Consider the following 20744-nt stretch of genomic DNA (forward strand, 5'->3'; position numbering starts at 1 on the left):
CAGCTAGACCCTTCAGGCGAACTGAGAAGGGCTGCCTCATTGAAGGCCTGTTTTGAAAAAGAGTGGAGCTCGCCAAGTCATTAATAGTAGAGTATGAGGGGTGCCTCTTGTCTGCTTTCACCTTAAGGAAATATACAAAGGACATGTAGGTTCTTTGCAAATGAAGCGACCACTCATTTGACTCAATGTAAAGGCTTTCTACGGGGCTGGTGCGAAAAGCACCCGTAGAAAGGCGGATGCCCAAATGGTGCACGGGGTCCAGCATTTTCAAGGCACTTTGAGTGGCAGACTGATAGACAACAGCCCCATAATCTAAGCGGGTACGAATAAGGCTTCTATAGAGGTTCATGAGGCATTGCCTATCACTACCCCACGTAGTACGTGACAACACTTTTATAACATTCATGGCTTTTAAACATTTTGTTTTTAAATACTTTATGTGTGGTATGAAGGTCAACTTGTTGTCCAAGATTAAACCTAGGAATTTATGCTCCGCATTCACAGACAGACGTTGGCCGTTCAGTTCAATGTCGGGTTCTGAGTGCATGCCTCTCTTTCGGGAGAACAAGACACACGTGCTTTTTCCTGGGTTCAGCCGGAATTCGTTTTCCTCTGCCCATTTGGAGACCTTGTTTAAACCTAACTGAACCTGTCGCTCACACATTGCTAGGTTGCATGACTTAAAGCCAAGCTGGACGTCATCGACATATGTGGAATAGAACATGTTGCGGGGGATGGACAGGTGCAAGGAATTCATTTTTATAATAAAAAGTGTACAACTAAGTACACCACCTTGCGGTACTCCCGTTTCTTGCACAAATATTTGGGAGAGAGTACTGCCCACACGGACGCGGAATTTCCGATTGGACAAGTAACTCTCGATTATGGAAAGCATTCTACCGTGCACACCCAGGTGAGACAAGTCTCTTAATATCCCAAAACGCCATGTTGTGTCGTAAGCCTTCTCGATATCGAGAAACACTGAGAGGAAGTATTGTTTGTGGACAAAAGCGTCTCGGATCTGTGCCTCGATACGCACCAGATGGTCGGTGGTGGATCTACCCTCCCGAAACCCACACTGAAATTGATCGAGCAGATTGTGTGTTTCAAGGAAATGTAAAAGTCGGCGGTTTATCATTTTTTCAAAAAGTTTACAAACGCAGCTGGTTAGTGCAATGGGCCTATAACTTGAAACTGAGGAAGGGTCCTTGCCCTGTTTCAAAATAGGGATAACAATAGCCTCTTTCCAGGAAGCAGGGATGGTGCCTGAAAGCCAGATAGCATTGTATAGAGAGAGTAAAGTTTTTCGCGTTTCGAGCGGCAAGTTTTTCAACATTTCATATGTGACACGGTCGTAGCCTGGAGCAGAATTATTGCAAGAGTTTAGTGATGTTTGTAGCTCAGCTAAGTTGAAAGGTTGGTTGTATTCCTCGTAATTTGTGCACTTGGATTCTAGTTTCTGCTTTTCTATCTTTGCTTTGTGTCTTTGGAAAGCTTCAGTGTAGTGTGACGAGCTAGACACCTGCTCGTAGTGTGCACCGAGGAAGTTCGCTTGATCTTCCAGGCTATCACCCTGTGTTTTTACGAGTGGGAGTGAGTGTACTTGTCTTCCTGCTACCCTACAAACCATGTTCCAGACTTTAGCCTCTTGTGTATACGAATTTATCCTTGATAAAAACTTGTGCCAGCTTTCTTTTCTGGCCTGCCGACGCGTTCTCCTGCCTCGAGATTTTATTTTCTTAAAGCTCTCAAAATTTTCCGCTGTCGGAGAGTTCCGCAGCAACCTCCATGCCCTGTTCTGTTCCTTTCGCGCATTCTGGCACTCAGTGTTCCACCACGGAACGTGTCGTTTGCCGGGCAGTCCAGATGTTTGTGGAATGCACTTGGTTGCTGCGTCAGTAAGAAAAGCCGTGAAGTACTGCACAGCTTCATCTATGCCTAATCGCATATGTCAGTCCAATTTATGTGAGTAAGCTTTTGAAATTGTTCCCAGTCGGCTTTGTTCACCAGCCATTTGGGAACATGTGGCAGACATTCATATATTATTGGTGTACTCAAAACTAAAGGAAAATGGTCACTTCCGTATGGATTATTTATGACTTTCCACTGAAGTAATGGTACAAGTGAAGGAGATGCGATACTGAGGTCTATGGAAGAGTAAGTTTTGTTGGCAAGGTTATAGTATGTTGCCTCTTTCCTATTCAACAGACAAGCACCCGATGAAATGAGGAATTGTTCAATGAGACGACCTCGGGCATCACAGCGAGAGTCACCCCACAGACCACTATGTGCGTTCAGGTCCCCAAGGACCAGATAAGGTTCAGGTAGTTCGTCGATTAAACACTGGAATTGAAGTTTTTCGAGACGGTGGTGCGGAGGTATGTACAAAGAGCAAACAGTGACAAGTTTGTTTAGAATAACTGCTCGGACAGCCACTGCCTCGAGGGAAGTTTGAAGGGGTAATTGTGTGCATGCTATACCTTGACTTACTATAACCGCTACACCACCGGATGGTAGCATGGCATCATCTCTATCCTTTCGGAAGATTATGTAGTTACGTAAAAAGTTTGTGTTAGTTCGTTTTAAGTGTGTCTCCTGTACACACAGCACTCTTGGATTGTGTTCATGGAGGAGTTCTTGTAAGTCATCGAGGTTTCGAAGAAGGCCTCGGATGTTCCACCGTAATATTTCTGTCTGCATATTTAAACAAGAGAAATACTGCTGTGTGTACAAAGAGTATCCCGTGTTGGAGTGAGCTCGTTAATTCAGGTGGCAGGACGGTCGTCCGGCCCCGTTATTGGTTTTTTATTTTTCTTAACGCGCTCCAAGGAGGCGCACCGCTCTTTTGGTACCAAGGGTACCGTTGTATCCATTGCCTCCCCAGAGGCACTGGTTGCCCGCACATGCGAGCTGGTGGTTCGAATTTTAGGCCTCGCCTGGTGAGGGGAGGCCTTGAGACCAGAGGACCCTGGAGTCTCCGGCCTCAATCTGCTTGGAGGCGGAGTAGACTGAACTACTGCCGCCTTGGGGGCAGGTGCCACAGCCGTCGGCTCGCTCTGCGCTGGCCGAAGGAGTGACGAGGGCTGGTGCGGCGTTGCCCCCTGACGCGCCGCATCAGCATATGTAGCGCCATAAAATGGTGACACTCTTCGTCTTGCTTCCTTGAATGTGATATTTTCTTTAATTTTCAATGTGATAATTTCTTTTTTCCAAAATGAGCAAGACCGTGAGTATGCGGCATGATTTCCGCCACAGTTCACACAGTGTGATGGTTCTTCGCAATTGTCAGAGTTGTGGCCTGACACTCCACATTGTGCACAAGTTTGGCGACCACGACAGCTTTGTGAGCCGTGGCCATACTTCTGGCATTTGAAACAACGACGTGGGTTAGGTATGTATGGTCTGATCGATGTCTTAGTGTACCCTGTTTGAATACTTTCTGGCAGATTACTGGAAGCGAACGTGAGTATTAGGTGTTTTGTTGGTGCTACCTTGTTGTCTCTTCTAATGGTGATCCTTTGTACATTGGTCACATTCTGACTCTTCCACCCCTCCAGAAGTTCGTCTTCAGTCAAGCCGAGCAAATCAGCATCAGATACTACTCCACGGGTTGTGTTCATGGATCTGTGTGGCGTTACAGTGATGGGAGTGTCACTAAAAGTTGAAAGATTCTGTAGCTTTTCAAACTGTTATTTTTCTCGAACTTCAAGGAGGAGGTCTCCGCTGGCCATTTTGGTAACTTTGTACCCGGCTCCTAGAGTTTCTGTGAGACATCTGGCTACTACAAAGGGGGATACAGTTCTGGCTTGCTTGCTGCTTATCTCACTATGTATAACATGAAAATGGGGGAAGTTCTCAGTTGATCGGTTGATTGATTTGATTGATTATTGGGGTTTAACGTCCCAAAACCACCATTTGATTATGAGAGACGCCGTAGTGGAGGGCTCCGGAAATTTTGACCACCTGGGGTTCTTTAACGTGCACCCAAATCTGAGTACACGGGCCTACAACATTTCCGCCTCCATCGGAAATGCAGCCGCCGCAGCCGGGAATCGAACCCGCGACCTGCGGGTCAGCAGCCGAGTACCTTAGCCACTAGACCACCGCGGCGGGGCTCAGTTGATCGGTTGAAAAATCCTAAGTCTTCGGTGCGTACACGCTTTAAGGCGGTACGATCACTTAATAATGGAAATGCTCTATGCATGCCAGTTTAATTTTCTTCAGAAGCGTTGGCGGCCACCCACCACGGAGCCCAATGAGGGGACGCTACAAGTTTGCGGGTGCTAAAACCTGCAGACGCCAGCCGTACAACGCTACTATAACCCAATGCGCCTAGACCAAGGTAGGCTATTTGCACAGGGTTAACCCTAGCCGCCAGGAAGTTTGGAAGTAAACAGAAGAGAGGAGAAGACAGGACAGATAAAAAGTGAGGGATAAAGACGAAGATGTAGGGAGAGAGAGATAGGAAAAGGCGACTGCCGATTTCCCCTGGGTGGGTCAGCCCAGGGGTGCCGTCTACGTGAAGCCGGGGCCAAAGGGGTGTGTTGCCTCTGCCGGGAGGCCTTAAAGGTCCAATCACCCAGCGTCGGCTCAACCCCCAGGATCCCCTTTTCCCCGGACACGGCAAAGCCACGCACGGCTAGGCGTGGGAGGGAGTAGAAACTCCCCCGTTAGCTCGGGTCAGTGTGGTGCGAGAAGTCGAACCATGAACCTAGTGTTTCCGGTGTTCGGACAACGCTTAGCGCCTGATTCGGTACCTTGTATTCTAGACATATTTCTTCAAACGCAGGAGAAGTGGTCTTATTGTGTGCGGTCTGTTGTTGTATTGTATTCTGGTACCGATGTGAGAGACAATAGTGTGACATATGTGGCTTAGTTTTGATCGGGTTCTTAATAAATAGGATACAGTAAGTAGCACTCTTCTTTGTTCCAGGCAAGGCTCGTTGCTTTCAGCATATAAGCTCTGGATGGGAGAAGCTCTATACGCCTCAGTCGCCAAGTGCAACCCATGATTATGTATTGGGTCAAGACGTTTGAGCTAAAATTTTCTGGCTGACCCGCAAATAACGCTGCCATAGTCAAGTATGCTGCGCGCAATTGAGCGGTACTATATGCGTGAAAGGCAGACTCTATCGGCACACCCCCAGTGTTTCCATGATAGTATTTTCAGGATGGTGAGCGGCTTGTTTGCTTTCTTTTTTGTGTAATTTATGTGGGAAATGAAGTTTAGTTTTCTGCCAAAGACTGGACCCAAGAACTGGTGTTCTGACTTGAGTGGCAGTACACTATTGTTTATTTTAAGAAAAGGGTCCGGATACAAGCCGCGCTTTTGCGAGAAAAGTATGGTAACGGTTTTCTGAGTAGAAAAGCGAAAGCCGTTTCGATCTGCCCATTTGGTCAGTTTGTTGATGGTTAGCTGCAGCTGCCTCTCACATGTGGGTATGCTTGAGGCCCGACATGCTATCTGAAGATTGTCAGCATATAGCTGTCTCTGTGTTAGACACAAAAACAAATTTTTTAAAAAAGAAAGAACCAAGGCATGCACAACACAACCCCGCTGTTACGTTTCTTGGGGATAACAGAAAAACGAAAACATAAGATCCTAGAAAACGTAACATCCTTAATTAAACAGTTTTTTGCCTGCAGGTTAAGTTTTGTGAATGAGCAAAGCTGTATAGAAAAGAAGGTGAGCAAAATGGCAAAAACATGGTGCATGTCAAGGGCAAATGGTGCACTGGTTTCTGCACCCTTTAAGAAGCATATGTGCATGCATGCAAGTTCCCAACCAGCAGTTTGCCATCTGACTACTATACTCCAAGAGCACAGAACAGGTGATACCCTTAGTCCCTGTAAAATATCGCCATGCAACAGGCGCTGACTGTCTCAGCGATGACATGTAGCACTCAATGCAGGTGCCATCAAATTTATGGACATGACTGGAAAACACGAAGGTCATACATATGACCCTATGGCAATTAGGTAAGTGGAACTGCTTTTTCAGAGCATAGAAATTGAAAAAAATGTATCAACGGCAACATATGAACAAAGCTGTATAGCAGGTCACATTTTTTCAAGGCACGACTCTCCAATATTGTTGACTATAGAACTTAACACTTCCTTAACATTTCCAGTTAAAGTTACACACAGATCTAAAAGATACTCGTACAATCTAAAATATATTTGGTATAACTGTGGTTTTAGCACACAAAGAAACACAAAGGAACACAGGACAAAGTGCTTGTCCAGTGTTTGTCTGTTTCTTTCTGTGCTAAAACCACAGTTACACCATGTACAACCAACTAGACCAAGTTTCGATTCTGTTAAAAGATACTCAATCAACCTTATTTCAGATTTCCGAGGTAAGTTTATAGAAGCAATTATGATGACAAAAAAACTCCACAATTTGCATTACCCACCAAAAAGTATGGGTGCACGAAAAGATTTGCTTATACACCACGCTAACACATAAACCATTGAGCTATTTAGACTGAACATTTGGAAAAAAATGTGCTAGCAGCTAGAGAAATGTCCGATGTCATTAGAGCCCCTCAAGTGAACAATTATTAACACTCTGAAATTACAGTACACAAAGCACAAATGACTGTGACTTTGCCAGTGAACTGTCTAAAGATGAGGCAACATTAGTACAATAACGTTATCTTATAATAAATAAAAAACACTTATTATAGCAGCAGCACAGGAAGAATGAAGACATAACGAACATGAAACAAGCATCTGAACATGAATACAAGCATCTTTCTTACATTTCTACTGTCCTCACCTTCCTTGCACTGCTGTTCCAGTACTATGCTGAACAAATCAGCCCACCTGTCTATACACATTTCTATGTACTTGTATTTCGCACTTTCTACAAGGTAAAGTGAATTAAAAGAAAGAAATAAAGTTACCTGGCGACGTAAAGAAATGATTTCCAACTGGAGCATGTTCTCAGTGCGTGTATATTTTGCCTTCAGGTTGTCCATTTGCTGCTTAAATTCTGTCAAGAGCTTTTCAAGAAACAAATTTTTCTCAGAAAGGTCTTCCTGAAACATTAAAAAATATTGTACAGACCGTTCAAACCAGTAAGGTATCATCTATATTCCAAGTCTTACCTCACGGGTCTTCGTAACACAGCCTGGGTTAGATGAGAGTGACCTCGTGTCCTCCTCCTGAATAATCATGACTGTTGTTGGTTCTTCTGCGGTATTTGGTGACCCAGAATTTTCAGGGGGCTCTTCAGTCATATCAACCGTTACTGCTGCAATGAAAAGTTTTAGCATAACGTATAGTAACAGGACATTACATAAGCATTGCTCACTCAACACTGCAGATAGTTTGTGAACAATGATGATATATAGTGTTTTTTGGCGCTAGGGCCATTTGATGGCCAAAGAGCGCCAGTTCATGGGACAAGGAATGTGGACAATGATTGTCATTAGCGGCTGTATAAGGGCCATTAAATTCCTCGCAGTAAGGCGGGTAAAATCATACAAGTAATAAAATCATGACTATGCCGTGAAAGGTGTGCGTGGTGTGAATGGGTGACAAAAGTTGGTGATAATGAAAAACGATGGTGGACATGTATGGCATTAGCACAAGTATCTCACTTGTTCATACCCTTGCGTCGAAGGGCCGTGAAGCAAGTGCTTTCCTGTGTAGCCACCGCAGCAAAAACCTCTCTCGAGAGGTTGTGCTACGGAACGCCCGGGTATATGATATAAAAATTATGAGTTTCTTTTAAAAACGCTAACAATGATTTATGACTAAAAAGCGGTTCCCTACCAACGAACATTGCAGGGTGTAAAGGTATGTGTTGTCGGCAGGGTAATGGAAAGTGTTGTCTTCTTAGAGTGTCTAACTGTTTACATTGGATTAAAACGTGAAGAACTGTTAATGCCTCACCACATTTATCACACAATGGGGGATCACCACCGGACAAAAGATGTGTGTGTGTCGTGTATGTGTGTCCTATCCTGAGTCTTGTTAGTGTTACCTCTGTTAGATGTGATTTTGATACTGGTGGCCAATGGCCAAGGTGTGGCTTGATAACGTGTAGTTTGTTTTGTGTGTGTTTATCCCACTTGCTCTGCCAGTAGTCCCTGAGGTTTCGTTTGAGAGACGGCTTAAGATCAAGGACCGAGATTGATATGGGTGTAGGGGCAGTGCTTTTGTGGACGGATGCAGCGAGCTGATCCGCCCTCACGTTGCCTTGGATCTCACGGTGCCCTGGCACCCAGCACACTACAACATGTTGGTTGAGTGTGTAGAGTGTGCAAAAAATGGAGTAAAGTGAGACAAGGACAGGGTTTTTTTGTTTTTTAAGACTGTGCAGAGCCGTTACCACACTGAGGGAGTCTGTATAAATTACTTCTTTTTGTATTTGTAATTGTTTGATGTGTTTAGCTGCCACAAGTATCGCCTAAGCTTCCGCTGTGAAGATACTTGTGCCTGGATGTAGAGGGCCAGCATCCGAAAAGGAAGGGCCAACAGCAGCATAGGACACAGAGGAGTTGGACTTAGAGGCATCTGTGAAGAACTCAGGACGTGTGTATTTGTGTTGAAGTTCCAGGAAGTATGTTCGGATATGAACAATAGGCGCATGTTTTGTAACTTCTAGAAAAGACACATCGCAGTCTATAGTCTGCCATTGCCACGGTGGCGGGTATGCTACAGGAGCCATTAAACTGTGTTCAAGTGAGACTCCAGTTTCCTCAGCTAGACTCTTCAGGCGAACTGAGAAGGGCTGCCTCATCGAAGGCCTGTTTTGAAACAGAGTTGAGCTCGACAAATCATTAATTGTAGAGTATGAGGGGTGCTTCTTGTCTGCTTTCACTTTAAGGAAATAAACAAAGGACATGTAAGTTCTCTGCAGATGAAGCGACCACTCATTTGACTCAATGTAAAGGCTTTCTACGGGGCTGGTGCGAAAAGCACCCGTAGAAAGGTGGATGCCCAAATGGTGCATGGGGTCCAGCATCTTCAAGGCACTTTGAGTAGCAGACTGATAGACAACGGCCCCATAATCTAAGCGGGTGCGAATGAGGCTTCTATACAGGTTCATGAGGCATTGCCTGTCACTACCCCACGTAGTACGTGACAACACTTTTATAATATTCATGGCTTTTAAACATTTTGTTTTTAAATACTTGATGTGTAGTAAGAATGTCAACTTGTTGTCCAAGATTAAGCCTAAGAATTTATGCTCCGCATTGACGGACAGACGTTGCCCGTTCAGTCGAATGTCAGGTTTTGAGTGCACGCCTCTCTTTCGGGAGAACAAGACACACGTGCTTTTTTCTGGGTTCAGCCGGAATCCGTTTTCCTCTGCCCATTTGGAGAGCTTGTTTAAACCTAACTGAACCTGTCGCTCACACATTGCTAGGTTGCATGACTTAAAGCCAAGCTGGATGTCATCGACATATGTGGAATAGAACATGTTGCGGGGGATGGACAGGTGCAAGGAATTCAGTTTTAATAATAAAAAGTGTACAACTAAGTACACCACCTTGCGGTACTCCCGTTTCTTGCACAAATGTTTGGGAGAGAATACTGCCCACACGGACGCGGAATTTCCAATTGGACAAGTAACTCTCGATTATGGAAAGGATTCTACCGCGCACACCCAGGTGAGACAAGTCTCTTAATATGCCAAAACGCCATGTTGTGTCGTAAGCCTTCTCGATATCGAGAAACATTGAAAGGAAGTATTGTTTGTGGACAAAAGCGTCTCGGATCTGTGCCTCGATACGCACCAGATGGTCGGTGGTGGATCTACCCTCTCGAAACCCACACTGGAACTGGTCGAGCAGATTGTGTGTTTCAAGGAAATGTAAAAGTCGGCGGTTTATCATTTTTTCAAAAAGTTTACAAAGGCAGCTGGTTAGTGCAATGGGCCTATAACTTGAAACTGAGGAAGGGTCCTTACCCTGTTTCAAAATAGGGATAACAATAGCCTCTTTCCAGAAAGCAGGGATGGTGCCAGAAAGCCAGATAGCATTGTATAGAGAGAGTAAAGTTTTTCGCGTTTTAGGCGGCAGGTTTTTCAACATTTCATACGTGACGCGGTCGTAGCCTGGTGCAGAATTACTGCTAGAGTTTAGTGATGTTTGTAGCTCAGCTAAGTTGAAAGGTTGGTTGTATGCCTCGTGTTTTGTGCACTTATATTCTAGTTTCTGTTTTTCTATCCTTGCTTTATATCTTTGGAAAACTTCAGTATAGTGTGCCGAGCTAGACACTTGCTCGTAGTGTGCACCGAAGAAGTTCGCCTAATCTTCCAGGCTGTCACCCTGTGTGTTTACGAGTGGGAGTGAGTGTACTTGACTTCCTGCTACCCTACGAACCACGTCACAGACTTTAGCCTCTTGTGTATATGAATTTATTCCTGATAAAAACTTGTGCCAGCTTTCTCTTCTGGCCTGCCGACGCGTTCTCCTGCCTCGACATTTTATTTTCTTAAAGCTCTCAAGGTTTTTCGCCGGCGAGTTGCGCAGCAACCTCCACGCTCTGTTCGGTTCCTTTCGCGCATTCTGACACTTAGTGTTCCACCACGGAACGTGTCGCTTGCCAGGCAGTCCAGATGTTTGTGGAATGCACTTGGCTGCTGCGTCAGTAAGAAAAGCCGTGAAGTACTGCACAGCTTCATCTATGCCTAATCCCCATATGTCGGTCCAACTTAAGTGTGTAATCTTTTGAAATTGTTCCCAGTCGGCTTTGTTCACCAGCCATTTGGGAACATGTGGCAGACATTCATATATTATTGGTGTACTCAAAACTAAAGGAAAATGGTCACTTCCGTATGGATTATTTATGACTTTCCACTGAAGTAATGGTACAAGTGAAGGAGATGTGACAATGAGGTCTATGGAGGAGTAAGTATTGTTTGCAAGGTTATAATATGTTGCCTCTTTTCTATTCAACAGACAAGCACCTGATGAAAAGAGGAACTGTTCAATGAGACGACCTCGTGCATCACATCGACAGTCACCCCATAAACCGCTGTGCGCATTCAGGTTCCCTAGAACCAAATAAGGTTCTGGTAACTCATCTATTAAAGACTGGAAATCATGTTTTTCCAGGCGGTGTTGCGGCGGTATGTATAGAGAGCAGATGGTGACGAGCTTATTCAATAAAAGTGCTCGAACAGCCACTGCCTCTAGGGATGTTAGTAGTGATAGATGACTACATGCTACTCCTCGATTAACAATAATGGCTACACCACCAGATGACGCCCCAGCATCATCTCTGTCCTTTCGGAAGACAACATATTGACGCAAAAAATTTGTATTCTTGGATTTTAAGTGTGTTTCTTGTACACACAGCACTTTTGGAGAATGTTTGTGTAGAAGTTCTTGGACATCATCGAGGTTTCGAAGTAGTCCTTTGACGTTCCATTGCATAATTTGTGTCTCCATTATGGGAGTAAAGAAATGCTGTGTGTACGAAATGAGTGTAGCTGGTGTCTAAAGAAAGAAGTGACGGTAATTACAGAGCCTTTAGAAGGCCCTGTAATTACCATTTTGTCTTCTTTAGAGCGGTCGAGGGAGCCCCGTCGCTCCTTTGGTGAAGTCTGCGCCGGTGCAGTTGATGTGTCCATCGCCTCAGGAGAGACGACAGATAATGTTGTTTTCGTTGTAGGCTTCGTCGTGACAGACGGAGCCTTAAACCCCACCGGGCTGGAGGTCGAGGGGATCTCTTTATTGTGTGGTGCCCTGGCTGCTGCCAAGGTTCACAGGGGCGTTCGGTGGGGCTGTATTCAAGGAGGGTGGGGCAGCCGAGGCTGCTCCCCCCATGGGGGCTTGTGGCGTTTGCCTCGGCACGCTGGGCGTGGTCCAAGGCATTGCCGAAAACCGAAGTGGTGCTGACCCCCCTCGCACCACTTCCGCATACGATGTGTTCCCAGCAAAATGCGGGAAAACGCGCTGCCGCGCTTCACAGAAGCTTATGTTCAATTTAAACTTTGTATTAATAATTTCTTTTTCCATTTTCCAGGCCACGCATGACCTGGAGTATGCAGGATGGTCACCCTCACAGTTTGCGCAGTGGACTTGTAGCTGACAGCCATCGTCAGCGGTATGACCTTTGGTGCCACATTTCGCGCAGGTAAGCTGTCCTCGGCAGCTCTGGGAGCCGTGCCCGAACCTCTGACACTTAAAGCAGCGCTGTGGGTTAGGTATGTATGGTCTAACTGGCAGTTTAAGATATCCTGTTGCTATTTCAGTGGGGAGGGTGCTAGATGCGAAAGTTAGTATGATGTGCTTCGTGGAGATTTCCTTATTTTCTCTTCTTAGTTTGATACGCTGCACCTGAATGACGTTTTCCTCTTTCCAGCCTGTTAGAAGTTCATCATCAGAGAGGTCCATCAGGTCTCCATCTGATACAACACCCTTCACTGTGTTCATGGTTCGATGCGGTGTGATTGTGATAGGCTGATCCCCAAATGCTGTGAGTTTATGTAGTCTCTGGTACTGTGCGATGTCTTTTATTTCAAGTAACAGGTCACCACTGGCAGTCTTTGTGGCCTTGTAGCCTGCGCCCAGCATTTCTATGAGACATTTGGACACAAGGAAAGGTGAAATGCTTCTAGCTTTCTTTTCTGTACTTTCACAGTGGATAATGTGGTACTTCGGGAAGTTATCTTTTTTTTTTCGAATAAATTCAAAAATTGCATCGGTGCACCACCTCTTTGAGGGGCGATTAGTTGTGAGAGGGCTAGGGGTTCCCATAATTTTGATAGCTTATTCAGCGGCCATGCTGGCCACCCACCATCGAGCCCAACAAGGGGACGCTGCGAGACGCGAAGGAGGCGCAGACGCCAGCCGTACATGGCCGCTATAACCTAATATATCTACCCAAGGTTGGATATTTACACTAGGTTAACCCTTGCCGCCAGGAAAAATTGGAAGTGAAATGAAGTGAGGAGAATACAGGAAAGATGTAAAGTGAGAACAAAAGACGAAGATGTAGGGAGAGAGAGATAGGAAAAGGCGACTGCCGATTTCCCATGGGTGGGTCAGCCCAGAAGTGCCGTCTACGTGAAGCCGGGGCCAAAGGGGTGTGTTGCCTCTGCCGGGGGGCCTTAAAGGTCCAATCACCCAGCGTCAGCTCAACCCCCAGGATCCCCTTTTCCCCGGACTCGGCAAAGCCACGCACGACTAGGCGTGGGAGGGAGTAGAAACTCCCCCGTTAGCTCGGGTCCGTGGTGTCGCTACACACCAAACGCCTACTTGCGCAGGCGCCTTTGCAGGGCAGTTTGTGAACAAGTTGTGCTCGGGCTCTTTTTAGATTATGTGACCTTGCAGATATATTGTTCAATGATAAAGCCTTCCCAAAGAGAGGCAGATTTGGCAAGCTAGCACTACACTATTTCCTTATGTCACTTTTTCGTATACAAATAATGTTTGTATTTGCCCTACATTTTTGTCGTGAATCGACAGAAAAATAACAATGGAAACTTGGTGGATGATTGATTGATATGTGGGGTTTAACGTCCCAAAACCACTCTATGATTATGAGAGACGCCGTAGTGGAGGGCTCCGGAAATTTAGACCACCTGGGGTTCTTTAACGTGCACCCAAATCTGAGCACACGGGCCTACAACATTTCCGCCTCCATCGGAAATGCAGCCGCCGCAGCCGTGATTCGAACCCGCGCCCTGCGGGTCAGCAGCCGAGTGCCTTAGCCACTAGACCACCGCGGCGGGGCATGGAAACTTGGTGGAGCTGTGAAGCTTAGTTTTTTCATTTTCACCTTCAATTTACATTCATTCTCAATTATCGCCATTAGAAGACTTAACTTAAAGAGGCAGCAAAACTGTGTTAAATGTCGTTATCAATTTGTTAGATGAAGTGGCATAAAATTTTGCAATAGCGCTGCCACAGTAGTCAGTTTAAGGTACTCGGCTGCTGACCAGCATGTCGTGGGATCGAATTCTGGCTGTGGTGGCTGCATTTTCTATGGAAGCAAAAATGCTGTAGGCCCGTGTGCTCAGACTTGTGTACACGTTGAAAAATCCCAGGTGGTCCAAATTTCCAGAGCCCTCCACTACGGCGTCTCTCATAACCATATGGTTGTTTTGGGACATTAAACCACCCATGTCTATCTAAAATTTTACAATGGCCATAGAACAGCAAGGTGTCGTTGAGGCTGTCCATGCCATGTATGTGTGTGCCGAGGGCAACATATATCTCTGTGATGAGAGATGGGCGCGTATGTCATGTGATGCGGTGCAAAAGCCGACATGGACATAGCAGACGAATTCGTCGGGCAGAAGCACGGTAGGAGAACTAGAGTGAAGACGAAGACGACGAGAGGCTGCAACAGGAAGGGGAGAGGAGTGTACGTGGAGTGTGACGAGATGGGATTCGGAAGGCTGTGCTTGGGTGGGCGGCAGCAAGGAAGACGGTTCGCCAGAGTGACCGCCGTGGTTTTGTCCCAAGTGCCTGGCAGGCGATAAGGGTCAGAGTGGCTTGCTTCGTTTGGCTTCAAGTGTCAGCGGCCCCTGTTCCACGCGTCGGAGGAGAAGCTTGCATGGCTTCGTCGACCTCGGTCTTCGGCACAGACCAGCTTAAGCGTTGCCCTGCTCTTTGCCGAACTCCTGCGGTGCCGGCATTCCTGAGTTATACCGCGCCTACGTAGACGAGCCCCGCAAACGTTTCAAGCACTTGGCGGTGAGACGTTCATGTTGAGAATCAGCTCGGGCATGTGTAGTTTTTTTTTTTCCCGTGTTATAATGCGTTGTGTCCCTATATAACATCTTTGTTGTAAGACTTTTTTGTGTGTCTTCATAAAGTGAAAAGAAACAGAAAACAGCCTCACCAGTTACCTTAAAATGATGCTGTCCCCAATGAAACTTGTTCCTATATTGTTATCTATTCTAAAGAACCTTGTTACAATATCCTTGAATATATCCTTGTAGAGCTGATTTCTTCAAGCCTATTGAGTGTTTGTTGAGACATGGGTAGCAACTGAAAGGCACACAATGCAGTGCGACATGGACTAAACGTGGCAATGAGGACACTTACCTACCAGCGCTGCTGATGAGCAACATTATAAGCCTACTAACAAGCATACATGAGCATGCAGATGTTCATGTAGTATGCATTGTCTTTTTCTAAATTACACTTATAGTAATTAACCCTTTCAGGATCAACGACATAAATATGAGGTGAGGCCAACAAATAACTGAAATTCCATTTTTTTTTAATCAAGTACCACTTTTCTTAATTGAAATTTCATCCCCCTTAAATTACTCTGCATTAGTTTGTAGTGAATGCCTTCTGCAAAGTGTTTCCTAAAGTTAACTAGAGGAGACTCTGGTGCTGCAATCATTTAGTCACCATGGAAACGATTTTATTTATTTATTCAATTCAGCAACCAGATTGTCATGGTGCTAGTGGCAAAAGGTGACGTGGCAAAAGGTGAAAAAAATGTCAACTGGCAGAGCCTCTAGCACCGTTCATGCATTCATCACACAGAATACTTGTATGCATATGGTAAATATTATACAAAAAGGTATCAGCAATCATAGCAATCATAGAAAAAAGGACATGCAGACTGTGGTGGAATTCCACACACAAAAATGTGACTCCAACTTGGAACAAGATGCATCATACACAGGAATAATACAGAAATAAAACAGAAGCAATAGCACGAAAACAGAATTACTGACCTTTCGACAGTAATGGCATGACATAACACAAATTACAACCAAAAAAATACATAATAGATAAATGAATGAAGCTCTAAATAGGTAAACATTTACAACTTATAAGAAAATATTTTGTTATTTCTTGCTGAATGTTGCCAGCACGTGATATGCAGTAATAAATGACATTAGAACCTTGTGAATATTTAAAAAGTTTATAATTTGCCAGTTTAGTAACTGTAATCCATAATTTGTTCTGGCCTTTGGCATAATGAATACCAAATGTCTGAATTGACACTGAGGAGAATTATTGCTATAAGTGGATAGAAGGGTTTCAGAACTGGCTGCATATTGACAATAAATGAGCTTGGAGAGTCGAGCGTACATTGCACGGATATTGTGTATACGATTGATGATAATATAGGTGGTTACATGTTAATGATGTCCTAAGTTATGAACAAAACAAAAAGCCTTGTTTTGCATAATGAATAAGTTTTAATTGCTTTGAAATGTAACACCCCAAACAAGTACGCAGTAATGAAGGTGAAAATGTATCAATGAAATGTAAAGATGTCACTTAAGAAATGTAGGCAGTAAGTTGCGATATTTATTTAACATACCCATTGTTTTCTAAATGCTGTGTATTATGAACTTTATGTGCTTAGTCCAACAAAAATTTGTCTTAAACGGTACTCACAAAAATTTATACTGCGTAACACACTCTATTTCTCACATCAAAACGTAAGAGCATCATGCAATCGCACCAGTTTATTATTGGCATGAAATACCATTAATTTTATTTTACTGACATTTCATTGTAGATGATTAATGTATAACAATCTGATAAATTCTTTGACCAGGAGCTTACCAGTGGTACGAGAGTAGCTATGTCAGCAAAAGAATAGACTACGCTCGTATCGTCTACATAAAAAAATATATCTGGAGTGAGTGGAATTGAAACTATGTCATTAGAGGGGCCCGGCAACACATTTTGAGCATGGTCAGAAAACACTGCCGAACGATAGTACCAGCTCCCGAGAACACGCGAGCCAAATATTATAGCTAAAAATTGCTTCTTCTTCTCGACAAATGATGGAGAACGCTCAAAAATCACTCGTAGAAGGCCATCTATTAGCCACTGGCCGATTTGAACACGGCGAGCCCAGTTGTGGCAAGGTTCGCCACGATAGGCCGCGAGTTGCCTACGCATGCGCTGCGTTCACACAGAAAAAGCCACGTATTCAAAGAAAACAAAAGTGCTCAAGGTCGGGAGGCGCATGTGACATATTTTCTTTGACCCTGCAATCTCTCCCTGCTGAGCTTACAGCGTTTTTGTCAGGACGAGAGAAGAAAGAACGTGACTCAAGCGTGTGACAAATCTTTATAACTCCTTTTGTACAGCTTTTGTACAGGAAACAGCTTTTGTACCTTAATGCCATTAAAGCCTGCCGAGAAGTTTTTAAGCTAAGAATTTCGCTCTAAGAAGTTGGATCTAAAAATAAGCTGCTAGGCTCGGAAGATTTTATATACAAATCAGCATCTTTTGAACTATCCTTGTCAAATGACTCAGATCAATGATCGGTAGTACACAAGTTTGCCTAGTCTTGATGCTTGCAGACTTCGGACGCACTAGTGGCTTCCGTTACTACTGTGTTTTGGTTTTGTTTCAAATAAAAAACTGCACCATTTAAACTTCATGAGCCGATTAGAATTGATGAGCCTAAAAAGTTGAAGTGCTGAAGCGTAATTGCTGAACTTTCCCTGAACTTAGTCTTGCGACAAAGTGGATTCAGGCCTCATGAAATCAAACAAAGCCGAACGAACGAAGACAAGACAAATTTGTGCACTACCCATTATTCCCATCCAGGCTGAAGTGCCATGCATTGCAGCCCCCATAGACACTAACCCAGAGTTCCCTCTAGTAAATATTGTAGGAAAACATAGCCTACCAATCCCTTTCAGGGTTTACTGCCCATGGCCATTGCCACGCATCACGTTTGTTCTCTCGAAACAATATTGCAAGGTTTCCTCTGTTCGTCCTTGAACTCGTTACCTTCGCCTAAGGGTCGTTGGGCCTCGCCCTTTCTTAAGAGACAATAATCCGAACACCCAGACATCCCCACCGCCACGTGGAGGAACCTGTATTTGCCTTCAAATATAACGACAGTCATATCTCTGCTCTTGAGTTGCATACAGATGTATTTTCTGCTCCAGCTGATGGAGATGATGCCATGATTGTGCCTCTCATCATCGTCACAGAACTTCAGCTTCCCAGCTTCTGGCCAAAAATAACCAAGTTTGGTTTACTCAAGTAAAGGCCTGTTTTCAGTTGTAGTGCATACCTTCAAAGAGAGAAAGGTACCTACATATCATTGCCCCGCTAGCATCAGGCGTCACTGATGCTGTACACTTGCTTGCAGGTATGCCTTTTGCCATAGCATAGGACGATCTCAAATGAACAGTCCTGCAGAACCTGGAGCCATCTCAACAGAGTAGGCTGTAGCAGCTACTTTTTGAGAAACTTTGTGTACAAAGATAATGACAACTGCTGCACGACATGCAGCAGTTACTTTGTGAGCAGTCCTTCAACGAGAGGCAGCTTCCAAATTTGGGTGAACTACCTTTAAAGCACCTCGCCCAGTCTGCACGCATGGTAGTTGTGAGCTACGACAATACAAGTTTCAATCGGCTAGCTGCACTCACTGACTGTATGTGAGAATGCCCATTTTTGGCAGAGCTAATGACCACCGCTGCGAGAGTTTCAGAGCCAGAGCTAGGAGACTGACTCTTACACCTGGAGGAAACAGATGACTACCTTACTAATGCACAAAAGAAGCTGATGAATTGCAAAGATTCTGAAGACCAGCTTCACCACAACTGTTTGGCGTCACAGCTCTGCAGTAAAACTACATGCTAGATGCGGTAACTGTGCTGGTACCACTGTCGCTATTGCACACAGTTTTGACATCCAACTGCATAAGATGCATAAGGACCGACTGAAAACGTTAATGACTTACCAACTGCTGTGTTTGAATCCATATCTGTGCTAATATCAGATGCTGATGACATTTGACATTCTGAATGTTCAACAGAACTGCTGTCCAAACTTGACTGAAGTCCCATTCCTTCGTTAACATCCTGAAATATCATGAATGTTAAGAAAGGTAACGCAGCACAGTTTTTTGCATGACTGCTCATACAGAGAAATTCTGGTTGAGTATGAGGCATGCACGTGACATCATCTGCAAGGGCACTAGTACAGCAGTCACCATAGCCATGGCCGTGCGCACGATAGTCATCGTATGACTACAACCAAAGTGTTTGGCCACAGATGTGTTGTTTTGATATCTTTTTTTTCATAATAACTCATGGCATCAGACGGGCATGTGCTGGGTCGCTGAAAAACCATGGCTATGTAGGGTTGACATAGGCCCTTGCTGGTACTGCCTGGCAGGGCGAGCTCTGTGCATACTTTTATACCAACAGTAAAGGTCTTTCATATTGAATTGATGGTATACTATGCATATTCTGCATGAACAAGTTATAAACTGCTTGCTTAAAATTGCAAATGCGTAATAAATCTTATAAAAGCAAAGCCTGACAGGTGTTATATTTGTAAGATTGTTAGCAGTGCACTTATAATGATTTTAAAGCCAAACATTGGGTAAATAACAGTGAATAAAAAATTTTTTAGGAAAAACATATTCAAGTATAAAAACAGATATCTACAAGTGCCAGTGCTTTTCACGCACTTTGCTAATTATCGCATTACAAGCAACCAATTACCATAACTCACCTGGACTATGTTAATCTGAAATGTTGTCTGTGGCAACTTGAAATGTGTCTCAAAATGCTTCATTGCTTCATCACGTCTGCAAAAACCGTTCCTGCATTTGTAGCAGTGCCAGTGGGGCCCTCTGAACTTTTTTTCGCCCTTAATGCTTCCAGATATTCTGCACGTAGCTGAGCATCGCAGCATTCTTAATCCTAGAGGAGAGGCAGGGGGAAAAAAGTAAAATAATTCATAAGTTCGTCTAGAAGATAGTTCACACTTTTCGCAAAGTTACTTGCGCTGCGGGTGAAGCAGCCCATAATAAGAGCGAAAAATTCAAATTAATTCTCACCGGCAAAGTACAGTCCTTTGTCGACGTGCTTGACTCTGTAGTGCGCTTTCGCGATGCGTGCATCCATAAACACTGAGTTTTTGTTACATAACGGACAGTGCAGATGAGGAACCGGCAGTACCCCGCATTTTTTGCTGGCGCATTCCACAGGTTCGAAGATGTGTTCAGATCCTCTGACCCGGACGCTCGGGTGGGCCTGAACGAAGGGACGAACACGTGTTAACCTACGGTTACTTAGTGCGGTTGGACGCAACAGCAGTATTTTACCAGAAGGTCTGGCACGCTTGCCTTTCAGCAATACGGTAATGTGTGCCATTCGAAGCGTCGAAGCTTGTCGAAGCATATTTCGCGGCAAGCCACGTTCTGAACAAATGCTGACAGAACGCTTCTTTTTTGGTTGAATAGCATCGCCAGATCAGCTAGCTTTGCATGCATTACTGAAAAGAGGTTCTCGAGCTTATTAAGCCTGAGCATGCATATCGCTCATAATGTTATGAAGAGAAACTCACGATGAGCTTTCCGGTATCCATTAGTTTCTTTTTCACGCGTCGTTCCGCCGTTCCCCACGTTTCTTGAGCGCGGCTGTTGACACCAGAGAGTGTAAACGTAATTACGATTCGATGCACACAGTGTAGTGACGACTTCAAACCTGTCCCAAGTACGTCTCCTTTCTTTGCGCGCAAGAACAGCGCCAAGGGAAACGTGATTGGACAAAACATATTCGTATGTGTTAGTGTGACTGCTAGAGCAACAGATGTCAAACTCACGTAAACTGCCTGATGCTTTAGTCGCCATGTTAAGAAGGTAAGAAGTCGTGCTCAGTGTAAGATGAAAAGCGTGGGGTGGTAGTTGTGCAAAATAATAAACGTCTTAATCCATATACGTGCTGCAGTTGAATTTTTCCGGTTAGATCAGAGTAATTCCCACTACGCAACTGATCTATGTTCCTGTGTGAAGCGGGGAGAACAAAACAACAT

At 44.6% G+C, this 20744-nt stretch overlaps 1 protein-coding gene across 1 annotated transcript in view; it reads right to left on the minus strand.

The window, feature by feature from the left end:
* LOC119187883 (uncharacterized) overlaps window positions 1–20483 on the minus strand; it is a 60119-nt gene extending 39636 nt beyond the window's left edge. Inside the window, exons 1-6 of the mRNA XM_037435990.2 lie at window positions 20277–20483; window positions 19768–19963; window positions 19440–19630; window positions 18661–18781; window positions 7113–7258; window positions 6909–7043 (exon numbers count right to left, since the gene is read on the minus strand). Of these exons, the coding sequence (XP_037291887.1) occupies window positions 6909–7043; window positions 7113–7258; window positions 18661–18781; window positions 19440–19630; window positions 19768–19963; window positions 20277–20297 (810 nt within the window). The 5' untranslated portion in view covers window positions 20298–20483. The remainder of the gene's footprint in view (window positions 1–6908; window positions 7044–7112; window positions 7259–18660; window positions 18782–19439; window positions 19631–19767; window positions 19964–20276) is intronic.
* Between the last annotated feature and the right edge of the window lie 261 nt (window positions 20484–20744).

This window comes from Rhipicephalus microplus, chromosome X (genome assembly GCF_043290135.1).
Source record: "Rhipicephalus microplus isolate Deutch F79 chromosome X, USDA_Rmic, whole genome shotgun sequence".
NCBI lineage: Eukaryota > Metazoa > Arthropoda > Arachnida > Ixodida > Ixodidae > Rhipicephalus > Rhipicephalus microplus.